Below are 23008 nucleotides of genomic sequence, written 5' to 3' on the forward strand. Positions count from 1 at the left end.
GTTTCGTGCCTGCTGTGGCAGTATGCTTTTGCCTGCAGTGATAATGTTTACAGCAATGCGGGAAGGTGTTTTAAGTTGGGGTTGCTCAAATTTTATGCAGCATATTTGTATCGTGAACAGCGACGTCATGGAAAATTATTTGCTGTTTTTTCATATAATTTTTTTTTTAGAATTTACAACGGTGTAAATTCAACAGAGTGTGTCGTGACATGGCATGTGGCAAAAGGCAATAATATACCCACATAACTGACACATCAAAACCACTGATGCACACTCAATGAAATAGGGAAGTGTCCCAATACTATTGTCCATGTATATATATGTATATATATGTATATATATGTGTGTGTGTGTGTGTGTGTGTGTGTGTGTGTGTGTGTGTATTGTTCGGACAGCAGCGATATATATGTGTGATATGATGTTAGACCTCCTGTCGCCCCATCATGGCAAGAAAACGCTCAGTGAGCTCCGAGAGTTTCACTCACTCATACATCGCAGCACACTCTTAACAAAGCTGGTTCTTCAAGGGTTCTTTAGAACTATGGTTCTATATAGACCTATGAAGACTCAAATAACCATTTTCATGATTTAAGGGTTCTTTAAGTGTTCATGGTTCTATGAAGAACCATTTTCAGTACTAATGAACCCTCAAAGATCCATCTTTTTTAAGTGTGTGCAGCAGGAGAATCAGTTATGAGCAGCAGGGTTTGAGGTTGCCTCTGTAACAGTAATGTAATCTTTCAGATCACTTAAACTGCAGCCTAATCTTATTAGTTTCCATTCTAACTGCTTATTTGGTTTTATAATTGGTTAAATTGGTTTCATAAAGTTTGAACCATCTAGCTTTAATTAAGCCCCTCCCCCTTTCCCTTCTTTCTCCCAAAGCTAGTATTATCAGTGATAGTGACGCAGCTGCTGCAGTTTATGGACACTCAGTAAATTAAGACTTCGTAAACTGTTTTTTTTTATGTTGATTGATCAAAAACGTAATTCTTCAGATAATCTGATTAAGATTATCTTCCAACCCAGCACTGCTCTCTCACTCGCTCTGTTACCCAAAGCCACGTGCCCTGTGTCCGTCTGAGCGTTAATAGTGGAAAGGCTTTCACTCTTTCACTGGGAGAAAGAAGAGCAACACAGATGCAATGCCCTTCACTGGAGTGAGTCGCAGACCCCCAGGGTGGGGGAGGGGGGAATAAAGGGAACAGAATGAAATCTTAATGAAGTGTCAAACCGTTGCTATTCCAGCTCGGCCTTCAGTTCAGACATGCATTTCAAAAACAAGGAAAAACACCCCTATAATAATGTTAATTTCTACTAGCATCTCTATGGGACTTCCCATAATATATTAGCACTAATCCAACTTTGATTTTTTTTTCTGTTCTAGATTAAACATGAACATTTGAAGCTGTACACTCCAAAAACATGGATCTTGAGTGAATATCAAGAAGGACCTAATCGGGTAGACATATCAATAAACACAATACAGAGACAAATACAAGGTACAAATATAATGCAGGAGTTTATTAGCCAGTTCACAGAAAAATAACTGTAAATAAATAAAAATATGTAGATGGTATAAATGTGTAGTGCTGTACATGTTCAGTGGAACAGATAGCAGGAGGTGGCTTAAGTATTATCTGGTGTACAAAATATGTGCATAATAAATAGATAAAATATGCACAGTTAAGTACACATTTTGTGTGCATTTATCTTTTACAAGCAGATAGAAAGTCTGTCTGATTTTGTAACTGGAGATTTATGGTATGAATAAATTTATGCTGCCTGTCACAGCCGCCTAAAAAAAGTTCTTCAACGTTTTTCAACAGAACGGCTAACAGCTGACACAGAAGGTTAAAACACAAGTCAGGACGCTGTTGCGGTTTATCACACTTAAAAAGATGGTTCTTTAAGGGTTCTTTATAGAATGGACCTATGTAGAATTGTGAACACTCAATGAACCATTTGCATGCCTAAAGGGTTCTTTGCATGGTAAAATATTTCTTCAGATGATGGAGAATGTGGTGTATATGGTTTTATATAGCACCAAAAAGGGTTCTTCTGTTGTTACAAGCTTGACATTGTAGCAATCATTTTCACAAAGGTTCAATACGGAACCATATACAAGACATTCTCCATCAATCAGAAGAACAACCTCACCATGCAAAGAACCATTTAAGCATGCAGATGGTTTTATGGATCAGTGTTACAGTCACTCTTTCAGTAAAGAGTTCTGACACAGAGCTGCCGCCGCTGTTTTCCATTCCTAACAACTAACCGGAAACTGCTTAGACTACAGCTCACATTTACAGTCAATAACGTGTCTAGAACTTCCAGAAGGAAGTTTTCTCACTCACCTCTTATAAATCAGCTGATTCTTTGACTGTCCATGGTTCTATATAGAACCGTGTCTTTACTAAAGAACCCTTGAAGAACCGTCTTCTTTAGGAGTATAAATTTAGGATGGTATTTAGGAAATGTTGCTGATGTTTGTTCTTATCTGGAGTTAATGAATAAGATTATAAGGTTAGGACCTGTTATTCTGTAATAGCTACTGTTCTACACCCACTTTGCATGATTAAATGTTTTTTTTGCATTGTGAACCATGTCTTCACTAAAGAACCCTTGAAGAACCATCTTTTTAGGAGTTTAAATGTAGGAGGGTATTTAGGAAATGCTGTGTGGTCAGTTAGGATGTTTGTGTGATACTGTTTTCTAATCTGGAGTCGATGATAAGATTATGACGTTAGGAACTGTTATTCTGTAATAGTCCTAAATTCAGTCCCACACACTTAAAAAAGATGGTTCTTCAAGGGTTCTTTAGTAAAGAAAATGGTTCTATATAACCATGAAGACAAAAGCACTGCTGTATTACAAAACGTCCCAAGTCTGAAATCTTATCTCTTCAGTCACCAAGACACTTTAGTTACACTCATAAAAAGATGGTTCTTTAAGGGTTCTTTAGTAAAGAAAATGGTTCTATATAGAACCACAAACACTCAAAGAACCATTTGCATGATTAAAGGGGAACTGGTGCTTCAGATTGATGGAGAATGTGCTGTAGATGGTTCTATATAGAACCTTTTAGAAAAGGGTTCTATACAGCACCAAAAAGGGTTTGTAACAAGCTTGTAGAACCTTTTTGGTGCTATATAGAACTATATACAGCACATTCTCCATCAATCTGAAGAACCATTTCACCATGAAAAGCACCATGTAATCATGCCAAGGGTTCTTACAGTGTTTATGGTTCTATACAGAACCATTTTCTTTACTAAAGAACCTTTGAAGAACCGTTTTGTGTAACTGAAGTTGTCTCAGCCACTGAACAGATGAGATTTCAGAGTAAGGACAGTTTGTAACGTGGGCTCATTGTGCTCCGTGCTGAACGGTGCTGGGGTTATTTTGCATTGTGCTGTTTGCTTAAATGAGATGTTTGAGTTCTGTTTAAAAAATGTCAATCAGAATTGCTTAATTTCATCACATACAAGGAAATAATCTTGGTGGGCGCACGCGTATGTAACATACTGAACAACATTCTAAACTAGGAGACAAATAAGATAAAAATACATTAAATAGAATAAAGAATAAGAAACAATAATAAAGAGTCAATATGAAACGGGATAAAAAGATGCACGGATATCTGTACAGGTGCAGATCTGAGGAGGCACTGGATAACAATTAAATACAGAATATTACAGAATAAATTTCTTCAGAATTACATCTGTACAGATGTGAAAAGCATTCTGTTGCAGGAGGAGTTTTACTGTAATACAGTAAGGAGGTTTGTTGGTTCCACTGTAGGTCTGAAGCGCAGGGTGTCTGCAGTCAGAAGAATGCGGTTTTAATAACAATTTATCAGCTCTCATATTGTCATCGTGATGTCCATCAGCTTTATTTTATGTCCACGTCGTGCTGCATTGGTAAGCATCAATTTGACCAAGACAGATTCTCTGAACATGCAGTTGTATTTGGGCCAAACACAGTGATTCTGGTTCAGATTCATAAAAGAAAGGCTCTGCAGGGAGAGATACAGTAGAAATGAAGGAACGAAGGCAGGTCAGCTAAGGCTATGTTTTGGGAGGGGTATCATTTTCACCGTGACAAAGATGGAGATAATCCACTATTGAGAGAGGTAAAGATAAGGATCTGCTGTGGAATCCTCTAGAACAGGGTTTGTTCCGCAGTTCCGCGCTGGTTCAGTTGTTGGATATTACAGTAGCTGTGCTGCCTGTGTGAAGGTGTGTGGGTGTATTTCACTGTTTTGGATGTAAACGTGTGGCACTAGTTCATCCGAGCCCTACCCAGAGAGCAGGAGGAGGAGGAGGAGGAGGAGGAGGAGGAGGGATGCAGTTGCCGTGGCAACGGGGCTGTGTATTCAGGAGCATCAGTGCGGGCTGTGATTGGCCGACGCGGACAGAGCGGGTGAGCCATAAAAAGAGAAAAGCTGTCAGTCACCGTTTCCTCTCTCTACTCGCACTTCCACCGCGTTTACCTCCACCAGGCTGATAGATAGAAACCATTCTGTCTTTCTTTCTTTCTTTCTTTCTTTCTTTCTTTCTTTCTTCCCCCCCCTCACGCCAGGCTTCCCGTCGTCCTCTCCTTCCCTCCCAGACGCTTCCAGCTCCGTCCGCCACAATCCTCAGCTCAAACAAAAGAGGAGGAAAAAAAACAACAACAACAACAACAACACACGCTCACACAGTCTGACCCGAAGCACCTGGAGCAGCATGGCCACCATCACCTGCACCCGATTCACAGAGGAATACCAGCTGTTCGAGGAACTGGGCAAGTAAGTTATGACGGTTACTTTCTCTGTTCTGTTCTAATCAAGACTGAGATTGAAAATGCAAATCGACGGGCTGTCAGAGTCAGAGAGGTCAGCAGGGGACGGAACGTCTTCCTTCCGTCAGAAATATCTGTTTAGAATTAAAATGCCGAGGCTGAGCTGAGCTGTGGTTTACAAACTACTTCAGCGCTCAGGTGGACGTGAAAGAAAAGCAAAGCTGAATTATGACCATGCTGCTGCACTACAGCTTCGCCTCCAGTAGAGGAATGACGGCGCATCAGTCCGGCACTGAAACATGTACACAAATGCTGAGAACAGGTGGGAGAAGACTGTAAATATGAATACATGAAATAAGACAAAAGAATATCACCCAGGATGGGCCTGTTTGCTGACAGCACCAGTCTCCGCTGGCTAACAGAGCGCTGTATGACATTTCCTCACTGCTTGTCACTAATTTAGTGTCTGAATAAAATGACTCATGGACTGCACACTCCACTCATACCTGTGGCTTACATAACTCATCTGACAAGAAATCCTGCAGAAGCGGGTTTGGCACTGTTCTGCGTTAGACTTGGCCTTTGCTGGAGCGCTGGGCACTTCTGTCTTGTAGTTTGTTTTCTATGACTGCATATGAACCATTTAATACAGCCAAAATTTAGAGTACCTTTGTCTTTATAGCCCTGCTGAAAAAGGACCATGAGAAACCATTTAGATTAAAACCCACCTAAAACCCTGTTAGGAAACCATCAAATGCATTTAGAATCAGCAATTAGTCACCTGTTAAACCATTATGATCATTTACATTGTAATACTGTCCCATTAAAAAAGCCAAGAACATTACAAAACCATCAGGAACCAACAGACACACTTAATGGTTTCTATGTTTTTCAGCAGGGACATGAAGAAGCTTCTAGTATAAAATGCAAGAATAACACATAAATCTATACAGAGCTGCTGTTTTTGCTATATGCTGTCCTTTGGTCATGTTTATTCATCACAGGATGTCAGAAACAACCTAAGCAAGTCAGTTTGAGACGCCTCAACAACTCCAAATGGTTTGAGGCAAGTGTGTGATAATTTAGGTGCCATGCTAATTGGTGGGGTATAAGCTTCCACTACTTTAGCCTTGTAGCTCTAGTGTTGGGTAGAATTGTTGGATTTTTTAAAACTATGGCTTTAATAGTTTTCCGTTGGGCTGGGCTTGGCTGGTCTGCACTATGTTGTACTTACTAAGACTGTCTGTTAATTGGGTGGAAATTATGCTGCTCAGCTGCTGTAAACAAAGCACACAAAATGAATCTCAAGCATCATTTCTTCTCTAATGCTGGGTTAAACATCCCCTTGCCTTAATAACAGCTCCGGTCCTGTCAGGTGAGGATTACAGCGCCCGCTTCCTGTCCGTTCTTATCCACTGTTCCACCAACAGGGTGCATATTTCGGTTTCTGTGTTCCTTTTTCAGCTGTTCACCTGCTGCTCCACGTTGAGATTTGGGATTGAGGTCTGGTGATGCTGCTGGTCAGTTAGACTGTCGAACAGTCTGTTGAACAGGTCACATAGAGACACCCTACAGTTCTTATCCTGGAATGTGGGAGTGTCAGTGTTGTGTTCTGCTCAGATATGAAGCGCAAAGTTAGTTGAAGATTGGTCTAAAAAGGACAGGAACTGGTGAGGGTGGTTGGTATAATGTAGTGGGTAACACCTCTGCCTTCTATGCTATAGATTGGGGTTCAATCCCTGCCTGGGCTGCACTGTACCAATAATAGTCCTTGGGCAAGACTCCTAACAGTGCCTTCAACTACCTGTGTAAAATTCAAGTTGGAAGTCGCTCTGGTGCATGTTATCCTTTTTTTTTGACCATTGAAGCTTATAAAAGACATTCCATATGTTTTATTGTCAGCTTGTAAGAGACTGTAATATATATTTGAGCTTGTATCAGTTTAATATGACTTTTTCAGTAGTGGGTCCAGACATAGAGCTGCCGCCGCTGTTTTACATTCCTAGCAGGCAACTGGATCCTGCTTAGACTGTGGCTCATATTCAGTATCTATAACTTCCAAAAGGCCAAGAGTCATGTTGCAAATCAAAGCATGATTAGTTGATTCATCTGTCGCATCTTAATTATGTTGGTGGTTAATCTAATGTTTAAGGCCTTCAGTCCAGCTCCTAAGTCCTAACCAATGGGAGAGCAGCTTGGTTCTATCTACCTAGATACCACAGAAAACTATTTCTGCTGGGCGTTTCAAGAATTTAACCCTTTTATTAACAATGAAATAAGTGTATTACTGCAGTACATTCCAGTACATTTAAATACAATAACCATGATGATTGTATTAAATAAAACTGGACTAAAAATCACAGACATGCATTTTTATTGTTTAGTTTTTTCAATTTCACCATAAATTACCGGGTCTTCTCTGGCCTTGAGGGTTCTCCCCGGGTGTAATCCTTAACTAACAGGATTAGTGCTGTGATTAAGGCAGTTGCATGCTTAACCAAGTACTAGAGAATAAATGATGCATGCTCATTTTTTTATTCGGGGGCTTTTTATGCATGTAAGTGCTATAAAAGTGCTGTAAAGTGAAAAGTGAACAGTTTGGCGCTGACGGTGGTAAGTTTTCTTCTCCTTCACCCACACTGTACTGCAGCAGTGATGTGATGTGTGTGTGTGTGTGTGTGTGCTTGTTATTGGAGAGTGTGTAACACCTCCACAGTGAGGCTTTAGACCCCGGCTGGCCCCGAGCCCACCGCTCAACTCCCACACACTCCCGCACACAGCACTCACTCACACTGCACTCTTTTCTCTCCGTCTCTGGGCAATCACAGCCAAGCTGCTTACATAATTGTGTTTGGGGGTGGCAATTCAACACCGAGACTAAAATATTTTGCAGTCCAATAGCTATATTACTGTTTGATAATCACACAAAGGGGATAGAACTCTTCATGTGCATGCAGAAAAAAAGGCTGCTGAAGGATATGTTCACCAACAAAAAGCAAATTTACACCCCTCTCCCCCTCTTTACCCCAAAGACCTAAATCATCACACTCTTGCAGTTATACTATCTAGCAATTAAATTCAACATTCAGACTTCAAGCCTGAAAAGTGATGTGCTGGCATTCTTTGAACAAAATCACATATAATTCACAACTGCAATATTAGATATTTTCCCCAAATCCCTCAGCCCAGATCACAACTCAGTGATCCTTTTGAGTGCTTGAACGGTATTTGTGGTTAAAGTGTTCTTCTTCATGATGGAGAACCTGTTGTATATGGTATTTTAAGGAGACGATATTCTTTAAAGAAAATATTTATTTATTTAGGCATTTATTTTTTTCCCCCTGGGCATAAACGGCTTTGGCTTTGATTGACGACATAAAAAAACATTTTCTTCTTAATGCACCATGTTTGAAAAAGAGGTTTGTGAGTTTGAAGAACCTTTTTCAACAGATTAAAGAACGTTTGCATATGTGTGTATTTATGTATAAGTAATTTTGGGCCATTTTTTTGTGCTTTTCATCATGAAATGTACACACAATGTAAAGGGCAACAGGCAATTGTGCATTTGTTATGATATTTGTTCTGACAGCAGCTATATATACATATCTCTGTTTTCGGGAGGAAACCTCATATCTCCAAAATGGTAACTTTACAGGAGAAGGAAAAAACATACTGTACTTTTAATGTAAGTCAATGGAACCAGATGTTTTTCCAAGTCATTTTGGGCCGTTTCTTTTGGTTCATTATTCATGAAATTTACACACAATGTAAAGACTAACAGGCATTTTCAAATTATGTAAAAATGAAAAAAACGACAAAAATGGAGATATGAGGTTTTCTTCCGACAGCAGCAATATATATATATATATATCGTCGCTGTCCAAAGAAAAACAAGTATCTCCACAATAGTAACTTTACAGGAGAGAGTAAAAACACTCTGACATTTTTATGTAAGTAAATGTAAAGATGTTTCATTCCAAGTGATTTTAGAGCATTTCTATTGGTCTGTTCATTATAAAACGGCTGGAGTGTTGGAAATAAAAATTGCCATAAATGGTATTTATTTGTAAACACCTGCTGTTTTTCATACCAAGTGAAAATGTCACCGTGCATGGACTAATATTTTATGGACTAATTTTTAAATTAAGTTCCACTGTAATTCAAAAATGTTCTACTGTATTCTACTGTAAAGTTTTTTGGAGATTTGAGGTTCCAACAGCGACGATTATGTGGAGGTTGTTTTGAAATTTAAAGTTCTTCTCATTCACACATCTCATTTACACAAATAGGAACCTTCCATTAAAAGGTTCTGTAAGGAAACAAAAACGGTTCTTCGATAGCTAAAGAACCCTTTCCAGCACCTTTTATTTTTAAGACTTCATAGAGCCCAAAGAGTGTAGCTGGCGTTCTTAGAACATAATCACATTTAATTCACAATTGCAATGTTGGTCAGATGAACAGTAGCAGTCGTCCTCGTCCTCACGGCTGAACTTTATCTGTACGTTTGTCTGCATTCGTAAATCAAAGGGTGATGATTTAGGCTTGGAGTTAGCACCAGGCTAATTGGTGGGGTGTTAGCTTCTATTCCTTATTAGCTACATTAGTGATCCACTGCAGCTACGGCTAAAAAGGGAAAACCTGGCAGACGTCATGTTTTGCCAAACTATCCCTTTAAGCGAATGCATGGTGTTTGTCCAATTAGCTAGCGCACCTTGCAGGCTGATGCACCGGACTACATTCTGTCTGTTGGTTTTCCAGCAGCTCTGCACTGATAGACAGCAGCAGCAGGTAGATTTGTCAGTTGCTTCGCCACTGTCTCCCAATTTTGGGCCAATTATGCAGCCAGCAATCTGTTCGCATGTCATCTCAGCATTCAGCGAAAATCACTAACAGTAACTCAATTAAGCTGGTGGCCTAGCGGAGGAGCAGCGGTGGAATGGACGCCCTCTCTAATTGTGTTTGCCAAGAATTAACAGTGTGTGCTGTGACCCAGCCGGTCCATCAGAGTGCTTTCAGCCTACATCTGCCTCCAGGGCACGAGCAAAGGGAGGAAATGAGGGTGAAGCCGCTGTTACATCATCTCTAAAGCTCAGGCTCCATCCCATCTCGTCTCTCAGCTGCCTGAAAGTCTTCGAGGATGTGCTTTAAAGCTTTAAAATTAAATTAACATAGTTTTCCCAAGACAAGACCAACGTCTCTCACTCGCTAATGAGCAGTTACATTGATACATGAAAGGCTGTTTGTTAATAGCAGTGATTTCTATCCAATCCATACAGACAGATAGAACCATACAAGAGTGAATATCAGCGGCGAACCATGGCTCTTAGAGCCAGGCCTTCAATTTGGCTCATAAATGTCAAAATGAACTGAATAACACTAATTTCTGCTAGCACCCCTATGGGAGTCCAGTAGTATGTGAGCGCTAAGCTAACAGCCATTCGCATGAACATTTGTTTGGCAGTTCTAGGCGAAGCAAAAATGAAACAGACATTAACATATTTGACTTTATAGCAGTTTAACAATGACAACTAAGCTGTTGGTCAGACTTTTGCACCTGTTCTCAGTCAGTGACATATCTAGAACCTCCAGAAGGCTTAGAGTGACATGGTTTCTCTCTAAATTTGTTCCACCCATTGTAAATCAAAGTAAGATTGGTTGATTGCTGTCACTTCCTAATTATTTTAGTATTATTTAATTTAGAGAAATCATTAAAGGCTCACAAGCTTAATTCTATAGAAAACCATGTGAAAGTAGTTTGAAGTAGTTGTTTACCTCTCAGTGGGAGATCTGCATCAACGTCTGGTGAGTTGAAATCTTGCCTTAAGACTTACCTGTTTTCCTCCAGCCTATGATTGTGTTTAATTAGTTTGAATTGTATAATTTCATGTTTTAGTTTTATGTTTTACTTCATGTTTTCTTTTCATATTTCATTGTTTTTGTGTTTTAATTCCACTGCTTTTGTTTTTTTTTAACAATCAAATTTGCTTCAGTTTGTTTCCAAATGATTGATTAGTTCTACGAGGCGGCACGGTGGTGCAGTGGGTAGCGCTGTTGCCTCACAGTGAGAATGGCCTGGGTTCGATTCCCGGCCGGGTGACCAGGGTCATTTCTGTGTGGAGTTTGTATGTTCTCTCTGTGTCTGTGTGGGTTTCCTCCCACAGTTCAAAGACATGCAGTCAGGCCAATTGGACTTGCTATATGGCCCCTAGGTGTCAGTGTGAATGTGTATGTCTGTCTGCCCTGTGATGGACTGGCGACCTGTCCAGGTTGTATCCTGCCTTCTGCCCAGTGACAGCTGGGATAGGCTCCAGCACCCCACTGTGACCCAGAAGGATAAGCGGTTTAGATGATCTGTGTGTATAATTTCATGTTTTTGTGTTTTAATTGCACTGCTTGTGTTTTTGTATCGATCAAATTTGCTTCTGTTTGTTTCCAAATGATTGATTAGTTCTAAAGGGAACCTCAGTGGTGCGGTTGGTAGCACTGTCGCCTCAAAGCAAGAAGGGCCTGTGTTGATTCCCCGGCCGGGTGACCAGGGTCCTCTCTGTGTGGAGTTTGCATGTTCTCCCTGTGTCTGTGTGGGTTTCGTCCCATGCAGTCAGGCTAATTGGACATGTTAAATTGCCCCTAGGTGTGAATGGATATGTCTGTCTGCCCTGTGATGGACTGGGCAGGGTGTATCCTGCCTTCCACCCAATGACTGCTGAGATAGGCTCCAGCTCCCTCCATGACCCAGAAGGATAAGTGGCTTAGAAGATGTGTGTGTGATTAGTTGTACAGCACTTTCACAGTCAGCTTTGGCTGTTTTAAATGTGCTCTAGAAATAAACTTGACTTGACTTGAAAACAAGTTCCCCTTATTTTCGCTCTCTACGTGAATGTAGTTGATCAACCAAGACATCTTTAGTGTCTGAAGTTCGCTTTAGTTTTAGCACCGGAGCTACGAGGCTAATGTAGCTAACGAGTAATGGAAGCTTATACCTCATCAATTAGCATGGTGCTGTCTGCATGCATAAGTCATCACACACTCTCCTCAAAGCGTGGAGCTGTTCAGTGTCTCTAACAGACTTGATTATGTGGTTTCTGACACTGTATGACTCACTGTTATCTATAAACATGGATTAATGCACATTAACATAGCTACATGCTAATGTATATTAATGTACTTTGATCCGTTTTTATCTTAATCTAACTTTACATTTTTAATTTGATTATTTAACTATTATAATTCAATTTCTAGATTTTTAATGTAATGATTTTCTCTTTCAAACCATTGTTTTAATAATTGTTTTTGACTTCAATTCTCGCTTACGTGTTTAAAACAACTGTATTTTCTGACTCATTTGTGAAGCACTTTGTATGCATGAAAGGTGCCATAGAAATAAACTTGCCTTGCCTAAAAACAGCAGCAGCTCCATCTTTAAGAATGAATAGTCTGTATTTTTGCGGATTTTTATAGATAAGAAAATTAAAGCAGTGTCAAATGTTCTGGCTAATTGACTACATTTGAGTAAGGGGGCGAATATGTAAATTAGATTTTTAGAGAAACTATCTCTTTGAACACCTACAGCATTGAACGGCGTTATCTCAGCACGAGCGACCTGCCGTTTGTTCCCCTTTTTAGAGTTGAGGGAACTGTTTTAGGTCAGATCCTGATTTAGACTTCGATTGTCACCCTCCAGCAGTCGACTGCGTTATTAATTGACCTTATTAATTGGTCTATCCTAATAAAAGGTGGGCCGAATCTATCTGGTGTGTTTATATTTAAAGTTCTCGGTCCTGTTCGGATGATTTTGATAAGACCTTAGTGAACATTCTCACACGCTCTAACATTTTTGAATGGTGAATGAGCTAAATTGAAGGACTTTTGTGATGCCTTTAATGGTGTATTTAATAATATTTCATTTGGTCCTCTTATGAGTCACCTGATTGAGATTCTAGATGTTATGGTGTATTTGTATGTGAAGGACTTTGAGTGCACTTTTCCATCAGCCCTGATTGTATACCGCTGTTGTTGGAAGAAAACCTTGTATCTCCAAAATGGTAACTTTACAGGAGAAGGAAAAAACATACTTCACTTTTAATGTAAGTCAATGGAACCAGAATTTTTTACAAGTCATTTTGGGTCATTTCTTTTGGTCCATTCTTCATGAAATTCACACACATTGTAAAGAGTAACAGGTATTTTCAAATTATATCAAAAACTGAAAAATGTCAAAAATTGAGATATGAGGTTTTCTTCCAACAACAGCGATATATTTAATTTGTCCCTGTGTTTGTTCACTCTTCTTTCGTTCATTGTCCAAACAGCGGTTCCTTAAAGGAGTTTAATGCTTGTTCTATAATGTAACCCAGGAGCATTAATGTGTCTTTTAACAGTTTTATTACAGTTCATATGTGCAGAATTTCTGCCTGCCCACACACACTAAAGAGCAGAGTGGCCCTGTAGAGGCCCTTAACTCTGCCTTAACCCACATACAGCTGCCACTTAACTAAATACGCTAACGTCACCAAGCGTGGACATCACCAATCAGGATTCGTCTCTTTACTGATTCTAACTCTCTATATGTGCATTTTACTCTATAAATAAGATACATCATGAACACAAGTGTGTTAGAAATGCCAAATATGTAAGGAAGGGTGTGTTGGGCCCCCTCACCACCACCACCCTTAACCCAAATCTGGTCGATCAAGATATGTTTAGGTCCAGTCCCATTTCTTATTTTTACCCATATTCCTTGTTTTCGAGTATCTTCTTGCCCCTTTGAACTGAGTTACAGGGTAGTGGTTGAAATCTTCCCTCTGAAATGGGACCCTCAAATAAAAAGAGCATCACTTCATTAACAGCTACCAGCGCTGCTCTGTAGGCAACCCTGCCAGTCTGCAGTGACAGCAGAGGAGGGTAAAGTTCAGCTCCTCACTGCTGGGCTATAGTTACATTTAGGAAGTCATATACCTTCAAGGGAGGGATTATTTATTATTGCCCACCCCTAATTCTTCAGTGATATGAATTTTCCAGTTCCACCTTAAATGGAGCAGCATTTCTAATGCTTGAGGCACCAGAATATAACTGCTGCACCATTTAAGGTGGAATGGGGAATTGAGCTAGCTACTGAGACATCAGCAAACTACTAGCGAATTTTTATTCTTGCTATGAAGAAAAGGACCATAATACACTGAAATGACATTAAACTATGATAATACAATTTGTAGAGAAAATACTCATTTGTGGGTTTCTTTGGTTGCTCGCTCAGCCATCTTACCAGTTTTCTTTTTTTCTCATAACACTCTGTTTGGAGTCTCTGAAAAACCTCCGTTTGGAGGCCATGCAGCCCTAACACTTCACCCTACCCCTCTATCTCAACAAGAATCAGGACACCCTACCCCTAGACGTGAACACGCAAAACAGAGGGGTAGGGCTAAGTGGTAGGGGCGAGGGGTGAAATGGGATTGGGCCTTAATGTTTAAAGTTTGCTTCTTTGTTTTTATCACAGGAGCTACAAGGATGTACCGCAGCAATTAGCATGACATTTACACATTGTTGGACATGAGGCAGGTGCTGTTAGTGCAGTAGCTTGAGGGCTAAGGTTCAGCTTCATCCGGTGATGTGGACATGCATTGAGCGTTGCTTTTGGTAATGGAAATGGGGGTAGTTTTATGGTTGACTTTGTCCATTGAAGTATATTCAGGACAGCACTCGCCAGCAAGGTTTGAGGTTCTTGGCTACGCCCCCCAGCAGATATTAGTGCCCTCTGAACCCCAAACCAATAGCAAAGGTGAAGTTTCAGAAACGATCACAGAGAGAACACACACATTTAAGGTATTTCAGATACATGCGTGCTATGTAACTTCAGTACAGTCTTCATGTTATGCCTGTTTAAGTGCATTTTTGAAGGTGTGGGAATTCAGACTGAGGGTGCATGCTTTTGATTCAAGGCCTTATCTTTACATTTAACAAGTGTTTTTTTTATCCAGAGCAATTTATAACAGTAGGTATATTAAAAGAAATGTAATGTCTTATTGGACCCTTATTGGTAAATTATAGTTGTATTTCTGATTCCTACCTGAGCAGTGAATCGAACCCTGCTCTCTCATGTTCAGGGTGTAATCCACTACACTATCCAACTGCTCCTAATAACACTAATGACAAAAACCTTGGTCTCAACAGTGCCATCTTGTGGATGAAGCAAGAAAAGCATTTTGCTAATCTATTAGTCTAATGCCCATTTCACATGAGACATGGTAACTAAGCTGTGCCACGCATAATACACTTCAATGTTAATCACTGTAGCCTTTCACACCGGCTGTACAGGTCACCACAGCAGTAACGCGCTCATGAAACGCAAGGATATGCTCTGGGTCTATTTTTGGAATGTGCTGTTTATAGGCAGAAACAGCAAAGAAATACAGTTTTTATGCCACAAAATATAATGTAAGCTAATAAACAAATCAATAAATGTAGTTTTAACTCTTTGATCTTCATACAGCTTTACCTCACATAGTGAGAAGGCTAACAAGAGTCAAGGCAGCGTGTCATGTTTTTATTGTTGATCTCTTTATATCATCTACATAAAGTTTGTGTGAGTAATAAACAGACAATACAGACATTTGTATTATGTGGAAATGCTACGCAAACAGAAACCGCTTTATGACGTGTGTGTGTCGCATCCAGTGCTGCGAAGGGGTTCCGGCTTACTACGTGCACCGCGTTGCAACTTGTGTGAAATTGGCTTAACATTGGGCTTAATTACATCATAGATATTAACAATTCAATTATAACATAACCATTCCTGGGCCTCTGTGTGTTGATGCTATTTTAAACCCAAAATATTGAACTTATTACGCTGTATTTATTTATGCTCCCACCCCTAGTCACTGTACCAATTTTGACAAACGCAGTATTGGTTTATTTTTTTAGTATGTTTTACATTTAGTTGCTTAAAGTACATAGACACCTTAAAAAATCACACACCTCAAACCGTGTAGAACTGTTCAGTAATCTATAATAGACTAGAGGTTAGGGCACTGCATGATACACTATTATCTGGAAACAAGGAATAAAGTTTGTTGGCACAGCTAAAGGCCGTAGTCTGAATTTGATCACCACTTTTGTTCATTTGTTTTGCCGAACTGTCGCTTTAATGAATTCTGATCTGAATCAGTATGCATAAACAGTAGTGTTATGGCTTCAAGCAGATTTTAGCTGCCATATTAATCAATGCCAGGTTCATTAAAGGCAGTCTGGCCTTGGCTGTGGTCAGGCCTCAGGCTAACAGCGGTATTCTCTTATAAAGAGAGACAGAGTGCAGCTCCAGCGCACAGTTCTTTGGCTGGTCTCTCAAAGGTTCAGCTATTTTTCCATCAAAATGAGAACCGGTTTGTGTTGCACTGCTGAGGTTTCTGAATCAGAGAGCACAGCATGGTGATTATAGGGGACTGTAGCCTGTTATTGCGCTGCTTACAAAGGCATGTACTATGGAAAACAAAGACTGGCTGCATATGATGGAACTTTCACGCAACTTTAGTTGTTTGAAACTTGCATGAAACCAGATTGCAATTGAGTTGCATAATGTAAAGTGTCATGCAACTCATTTGAAACTCAGATGCAAATATATATATATATATATATATATGAGTGAAAAAGATACAAATGAAGATGATAAAAATGTTGATTATGTAAATACTGTTTTGCAAATGACTATCTCAATAACGACTTTGTTTTAAACAAAACAAGCTGTTAATTTGGCTACTAGTGGAGTAACTGAATGAGTTGTGTGCAAATTTGATTGTTTTCGAGATGCTTCATGTAACTGTCAAGTTGCACAGAACATATGTTGCAGGCAACTCACAGCATGCAACTAGTTGCATGAAAGTTTCACCATGTAAAGCTGCCTAAGGTCTCGTCACTTTTTTGTTCAGATGTTCAGATGTATACAGAATGGAAACAACTATCAGCACATACATACAGGATTAGGACTAAAATAATGATTATATTACATTTTCGATTGATGTCATGCTTATATCAGAAATGTTCACTAATAATTAAAGGCTATATCATGGACAACCCAATTGTTTTAATGAGTTCGACGTAGTATGTAAATGTTAAAGTTTCTAAATATGCTGTTCATTTCCCACTATATTCAGTCCAGGTATGGAAACTCTGGTTTATTTTCATCTAAATTCTAACTGCTTTTTGTACCTGTGTGCCTGACCTCAACAGTGAAGGGGACAGCCAATTAGAACAGAACTCATTTACATACATGAGTTGTAAAGTCATCGTCTGTTTGTTTCGCAGAGATAAAGAGAGGCTGGAAAATCGTGAAAATGATTGATTCTTTTTGTTGCATTAAACCTCAAAAACATTATTTAAAATAAAGCAAATATGAGGAATGAAGGCCCTTTAATAGAATTGCTAGTCCATCTACCATTTCTATATCACATGATGAATGTAACTGCTGCAGGTAGGGATGAAATGGGATTGGGCCTTAGGCTCACAGACCAGCTAGCCTAGCTATTAATGTAGCAGCCTGGTCTTAACCCATCAACCCGTTATAATGACTCAATGAGCTTTGATCACTGTGAAAAGCAAACCACCATCATGTGATATAGAAATGGTAGATGGACTAATAGCAATTCTATTAAAGGGCCTTCGTTCCTCATATTTGCTTTATTTTAAATAATGTTTAAGGTGGAAGAGGAAAATTTCAATAGGAAATGACTTCAGCTTTGTATCCACCATTATGTAGCTGCTGCAGCATTTAAGGTAGAATGGGAAAATTCCAATAAGAAGCTGACTTCAGCTTCGTATCCACCAGAATGTAGCTTCTGCACCATTTAAGGTGGAACGGGAAAATTCCAATAGGAAGTGACTTCAGCTTTGTATTCACCAGAACGTAGCTGCTGCAGCATTTAAGGTAAAATGGGAAAATTCCAATAAGAAGGAGACTTCAGCTTCGTACCTACCAAAATGGAACTGCTGCACCGTTTAAGGGGGAACGGGAAAATTCGAACATGAAGACAACTTCAGCTTCATATCCGCCAGAATGTAGCTGCTGCACCATTTAAGGTGGAACGGGAAAATTCCAATAGGAAGCTGACTTCAGCTTCATATCTACCAAAATGGAACTGCTGCACCATTTAAGGTGGAACGGGAAAATTCGAACAATATACCGACTTCAGCTTCATATCCACCAGAATGTAGCTGCTGCACCATTTAAGGTGGAACGGGAAACTTCGAACATGAAGCCGACTTCAACTTCTTATCCGCCAGAATGTAGCTTCTGCACCATTTAAGGTGGAACGGGAAAATTCCAATAAGAAAGCTGACTTCAGCTTTGTATCCACCTTAAATGGTGCTTACATTCATGTTGCAGACAGAGATGAGGTCGAACTCATGCTATATTCCTTAAATGATAAAAAGCAGTTTTAGTAATATTATTAATACGTGGTTTAAAAGTTAAATCAGAGTCTAGAGTTACTCCACGTTAACTTCAGTTTATTTGTAGAGCCAGATTTCCAAGTCTTTCATACACCTTTTTTTTCTCTTTGCTTCACTACTAATAATAATTATTTCTGTCTTTTCTTCATTAAGCTTTAGGAAATTGCTATTCATCCAGCTAACTATGCTGGAAAGACATGTAGCGAGCTTGTCTACTGAGCTAACATTGTCTGGAGCCACAGATATATACAGCTGTGTATCATCTGCATAACTATGAAAATTGATGCCATGCTTCCTAATAATCTGACCCAGTGGCTGCATATACAAAGAAAACAGAAGTGGACCTAGTACAGAGCCTTGTGGTGCACCACAGAGAATATCATGCTTTCGTTTTCTAGTCCATGTTAATATTTTTGCTGCTGCATTTTGAGCAAGTTGTAGTTTGTTTGTTAATTTTTCACTGTTTCTGTTTTCACTGTTCATACGAGACAGAAAAAACCCCATCAAAAATGGAGATAAAAGGTTTGCGTGACAGCAGTGATATGACTCAATGTTGAAATTTGCAATCTTCTGAACTGAGATTTTGATATAAGTGTTCTAGGAAGAACTGTAAGCAATGTAGCCTTTAAAAGGTTCTTCACACTCACACATTTTCTTTTTCAAAGCTGGTTCTTTAGGGAGCCAAAAGTGGTTCTTCTATGGGATCAAGCAAACAACGCTTTGTGTATCTCAGACCTGTCTATGCTCATCAGAGGTGGGTCTGGCATTCTACCTTAAAGCAGAAGCCACTAGAACTCCAGTCCAAGTTCTCAGAGCAGAGTTGTACAGTCTTCTGTCTCACTAGAACCATACACAGAACCATTAGAACCCTTTGCATGATTAAAGGGTTTTTTGCATAGTAAAAGGGTTCCTCAGACTGATGGAGAACGTTCTGTAGATGGTTCTATGTAGCACCTTTTTAAAAATGTTTCTATATAGCACTAAAAAGGGTTCTTCTATTCTGTGCACCGCAAAGTGTTCTTTAAGTGATGCCGTTGAAGAACCACTTTTGCTTACCTAGAGAACCATGTTTGAATGAGAGGTTTGTGAGTTTGAAGGAGTTTTTTATAGTAAAGAATCTTCACATCATATAAAGGTTTTGTCTCTAAGTGTTCTTCCTAGAACCTTTGCCTAATGTGTGGGTTCTTAAAAAGGTTCACACCTCGTTTACAAAGATGTTTCCACTATGGCATTCCATATGGAAGAAAAATATTTGTTTACATTGAATAAATATGTGCTAAGTTCTGTATATTTAATTGCACAATTTTTAATTATTTAAATACAGGGAGATTCACTCGAAAGAGGCCCCGAATATTCTGTAATAACTCTCTCTCGGATGAAGCAATCTGAACGAAACAATGTGCAATGTGCTCCTCAGTATATGGAGCTTTCGAACTAACCAGGATGCCTCTGCGTCGGAGCGATGAGGTAGGCAGCATTGTTCAGGCAAGGAATATTTAGGAACATGGAGCGCTGTGTCGAAATGTGTCTGGCAGAAAACAGAGAACACTTCCAGCATTGCATGTAATGCAGTCGATTACACATACGTCAAGGTATGTAGCGTATTTTTTTGGTTCGGATTGCTTCATCCTAACAGGAGTTACAACAGAATATTCGGGGCCTCTTTCAAATGAATCTCCCTGAATATGCTAATATATGCACATAACCTGAAGAGTTCATTTGCAAAAAACAGATACCTGCATTTTAATCCATTTTCATAAATCATGCTTTTTATTGAGCATTCCAGGTCAAATCAATCAAACTGCAGCTGGGTTGTTTTGATTAAGTAAAAATAACCCAGCAAAATGCAGCTAATGTACAAAATTAAACTTTATTGAATTTATTTTTAATTTTAATTTTGTTTGTTGGTAAAAGCCGATCGCTCCATTTGTCATTTCATGTTTTAGAGTTAAACAAAGCCATTTTTAATGCATACAAGTTCCTTTTAAGGGCAATATTTAACTTCTTTAACATAAAAAAGGTAAAGATCTGAACACAAACAGCCATTAATGATCAATATTAAACATCTGTAAGATCAGAGCTCGGAAAATCCTAAGGCTGAATCTCAAACGGCTCACTGCACCCAAAATAGTCACTATGGGAGTTCTGAAATTTAATCTTTTCCGCTCAAATATTGGTCTTTGTCCAGTTTGAATCGTGCTCCATGGCTGAATCCAGAGTGGTTCTCTGTTAGACTCACTGAGCTCTGTTTAGATGCAGTAGCCGTTATTTCAAGACCTGCGTGCTGCACTCTATAGGGTGAAGGAAGCCGTTTGAGATTCTGCCTAAAACAGTTCGCCTGACCCAAATACTGCACGCTGATTGGTTGAACAGATTTATCAGGTTCTGCTGGAGAACAGCGCTGGTGTTTGACAATTTCTGCTTAAAATGTGAACTTGCAACACTTTGACAATGAATGGTAACGACTTTTGTGACAAAACATATTTAGTGTTCATTGTGTGTTTGAATAACTTACCACAGCTTGCTTTTTTAAAAGATGGCCTTTTATAATTTTTTTGCAAAACAAACTCTTTGTATATTGAAATATGAGGGAGAGCGAGGCACAACGGAATAATTTCAAAAATAATTAAGCTGGAATAATGCTTTTATACGAGCGACATATATATCTCTGCTACAAACAAACACTTGAAGTTTGTTTCCAGCTCCTAGTGTTCAGTACAATTCCACCCAAATTTGCAGAGGAACTGAAGTTTTACAGTTTAGCCCATGGGTGGGTTCACTGTAACAGACAGAGTCAGTTTAACACCTGCTAGAAAAGTCTGATCAATCAGCGCAAACAGAGTTAATATGATCCTGTGTTTGAGAAACAAATATATTTTCCAACTGTACTGCATTACATATTATCATCTATATGTCAGACAGACAGATAAACTGATACACACACATCAAATTATATAAGAACACTGACATTTGGGTGTCAAACAATGACAGATTTATTTTATGTCCAATGAAAGATAGCAAATAAAAAACATCACACATCAGTAAAATATAGAACACTGAGTGTGATTACATGCACTAAATAATCTGATATCTGCAGAAAATCAGATTTTGCACTTTAGTAATCAGATAATTCTGAAAACTCCAGGTCTACATGAGTCAGACAGTAATCAGATTTCCTTTACAACCAGCCGATAAACTGAAGATGTGACGTAAACGCGATGTAAAACTCAAACTTCATGCAGCGTTTTTTTTTTTTTTTAACATTGCGCCACTTTACCTGAAAATATGAACATACATCATCTAGAAGATGAAAAGTATTAAAATCCTTTATTTCATGTTTGGTCTCAGCGTTGCTCCAAAAGCGTTTTGCTGCGTCTCGCGGCGACGCTGCTCGCTTATTTCCGGTACCGTTGTCTGTTTTCACACATGCTCAGACTGAGAAAACCGAAAGAAATCAGAGTAAGAGTTTACATGCACTGAGAAATCTGACTACTGAATTAAAATCCAGCTCTGTTGATCAGATTTCTCAATTGGATTTCTAGATTGGAGCATGGTGTTTACATGACCATTTGAATAATCAGATAACTGCAGAAATCTGAATATGATCAGATTATTAAACACACTCATTGTTTCTGAATAACTACTGCTTTACCAGCCGTTAATGTCAATTTCATTAAAATGCTTAATTAAAACCAAAATATCAACATCTAAAAGACACGAATAAAGCAGAAGAAAATCTCTGTTTTCAGATGTTTCTCTTTCTCATTGTAAAATTTGTGTAAACATGTGGAACAAAAAGACTAAATGTACTTTATTAGTCTCTGTGTATTAAAGGTGTCTGAGCTGTGACGCTGTGTAAGAACTAACCCCGCAGTGCGGAGGCTGGACTTAAGCCTAACTAACACGCTGTGAGCTGTGCTGTAGGAGACAAGATGGTGATTAAAGTAATATAAGGTTGGACTTTGTGATTCACACAAACAGCTCAGTAACTGAAAAAACCTGTGTTGAAAAAAATGACTTATGTGCCCTGAAAACCCTCTTTGGCACAGATTTCTTTAAAACACTGACGAATTGCTCTGACTTTTGGTGGGAGACTGTGGCTGGGAAATGTGGTACTGTGGCCAGAAGCTCACGCTGCCTTCTGTAACAACGTAAAAAGTCAGTGTTAATTTGTGGCCTGCTTTAGGTTGTTCCCCATACTCCCCTATATGTAGATGTAAGATATGTAGATGTAAAGTGTCAAACTTATCTAACAGAATTGACACATTTAGAAAAATATTTTAAAATATATATCTGTCTCATTTTTGTCGCTCCAAAAACCCCTTTTGGCTCTTTGGTGTTTAAGCCTGTGTTGAAGATGAGGAATGAACTCTCAGAAGAGCTTTAAATGTGGGCTCTAGTTCAGGCTTGAGGCCAAACGATGAGCCAGAGTGTGGCTGACAGCTTTGTAAATGCTGTTTTGGTTCCTCTTAGAATATTTCAGTTCTTTTTCCCAGATCAAGCAGGAGAAAGGGGACAGAACGTCTCTGTGTCTGTCTCTATTGTTCTGCTCAGCTGTGATGTTTTGTTAGTCTGACAGTGCTGTGTTTCTGCAGTGAGGTCACCATCGTGATGTTACTGTAGTCTGTCTGAAACGTTCGCAGCTCTGTTGACTGTGTAGGACGACACTGATGCGTTTTCACTCCTCTGGGACTGAATCCTCCTGGAGCAGCTGGGCTGCATGAGAAGAGGCAGGACGGAGAGAACTCTCAGTAGATGTTCGTGGAGTGGTGAAACAGCTGGTAGC

The 23008-nt window shown here is 39.3% G+C and overlaps 1 protein-coding gene across 1 annotated transcript in view; it reads left to right on the top strand.

The window, feature by feature from the left end:
• The first annotated feature begins 4481 nt into the window (after positions 1-4481).
• camk2a (calcium/calmodulin-dependent protein kinase II alpha) overlaps positions 4482-23008 on the top strand; it is a 117780-nt gene continuing 99253 nt past the window's right edge. Inside the window, exon 1 of the mRNA XM_036588111.1 lies at positions 4482-4792. Coding sequence (XP_036444004.1) covers positions 4731-4792 — 62 coding nt within the window. The 5' untranslated portion in view covers positions 4482-4730. The remainder of the gene's footprint in view (positions 4793-23008) is intronic.

The sequence above is a fragment of the Colossoma macropomum genome, unplaced genomic scaffold, assembly GCF_904425465.1.
Source record: "Colossoma macropomum unplaced genomic scaffold, Colossoma_macropomum, whole genome shotgun sequence".
Lineage (NCBI taxonomy): Eukaryota > Metazoa > Chordata > Actinopteri > Characiformes > Serrasalmidae > Colossoma > Colossoma macropomum.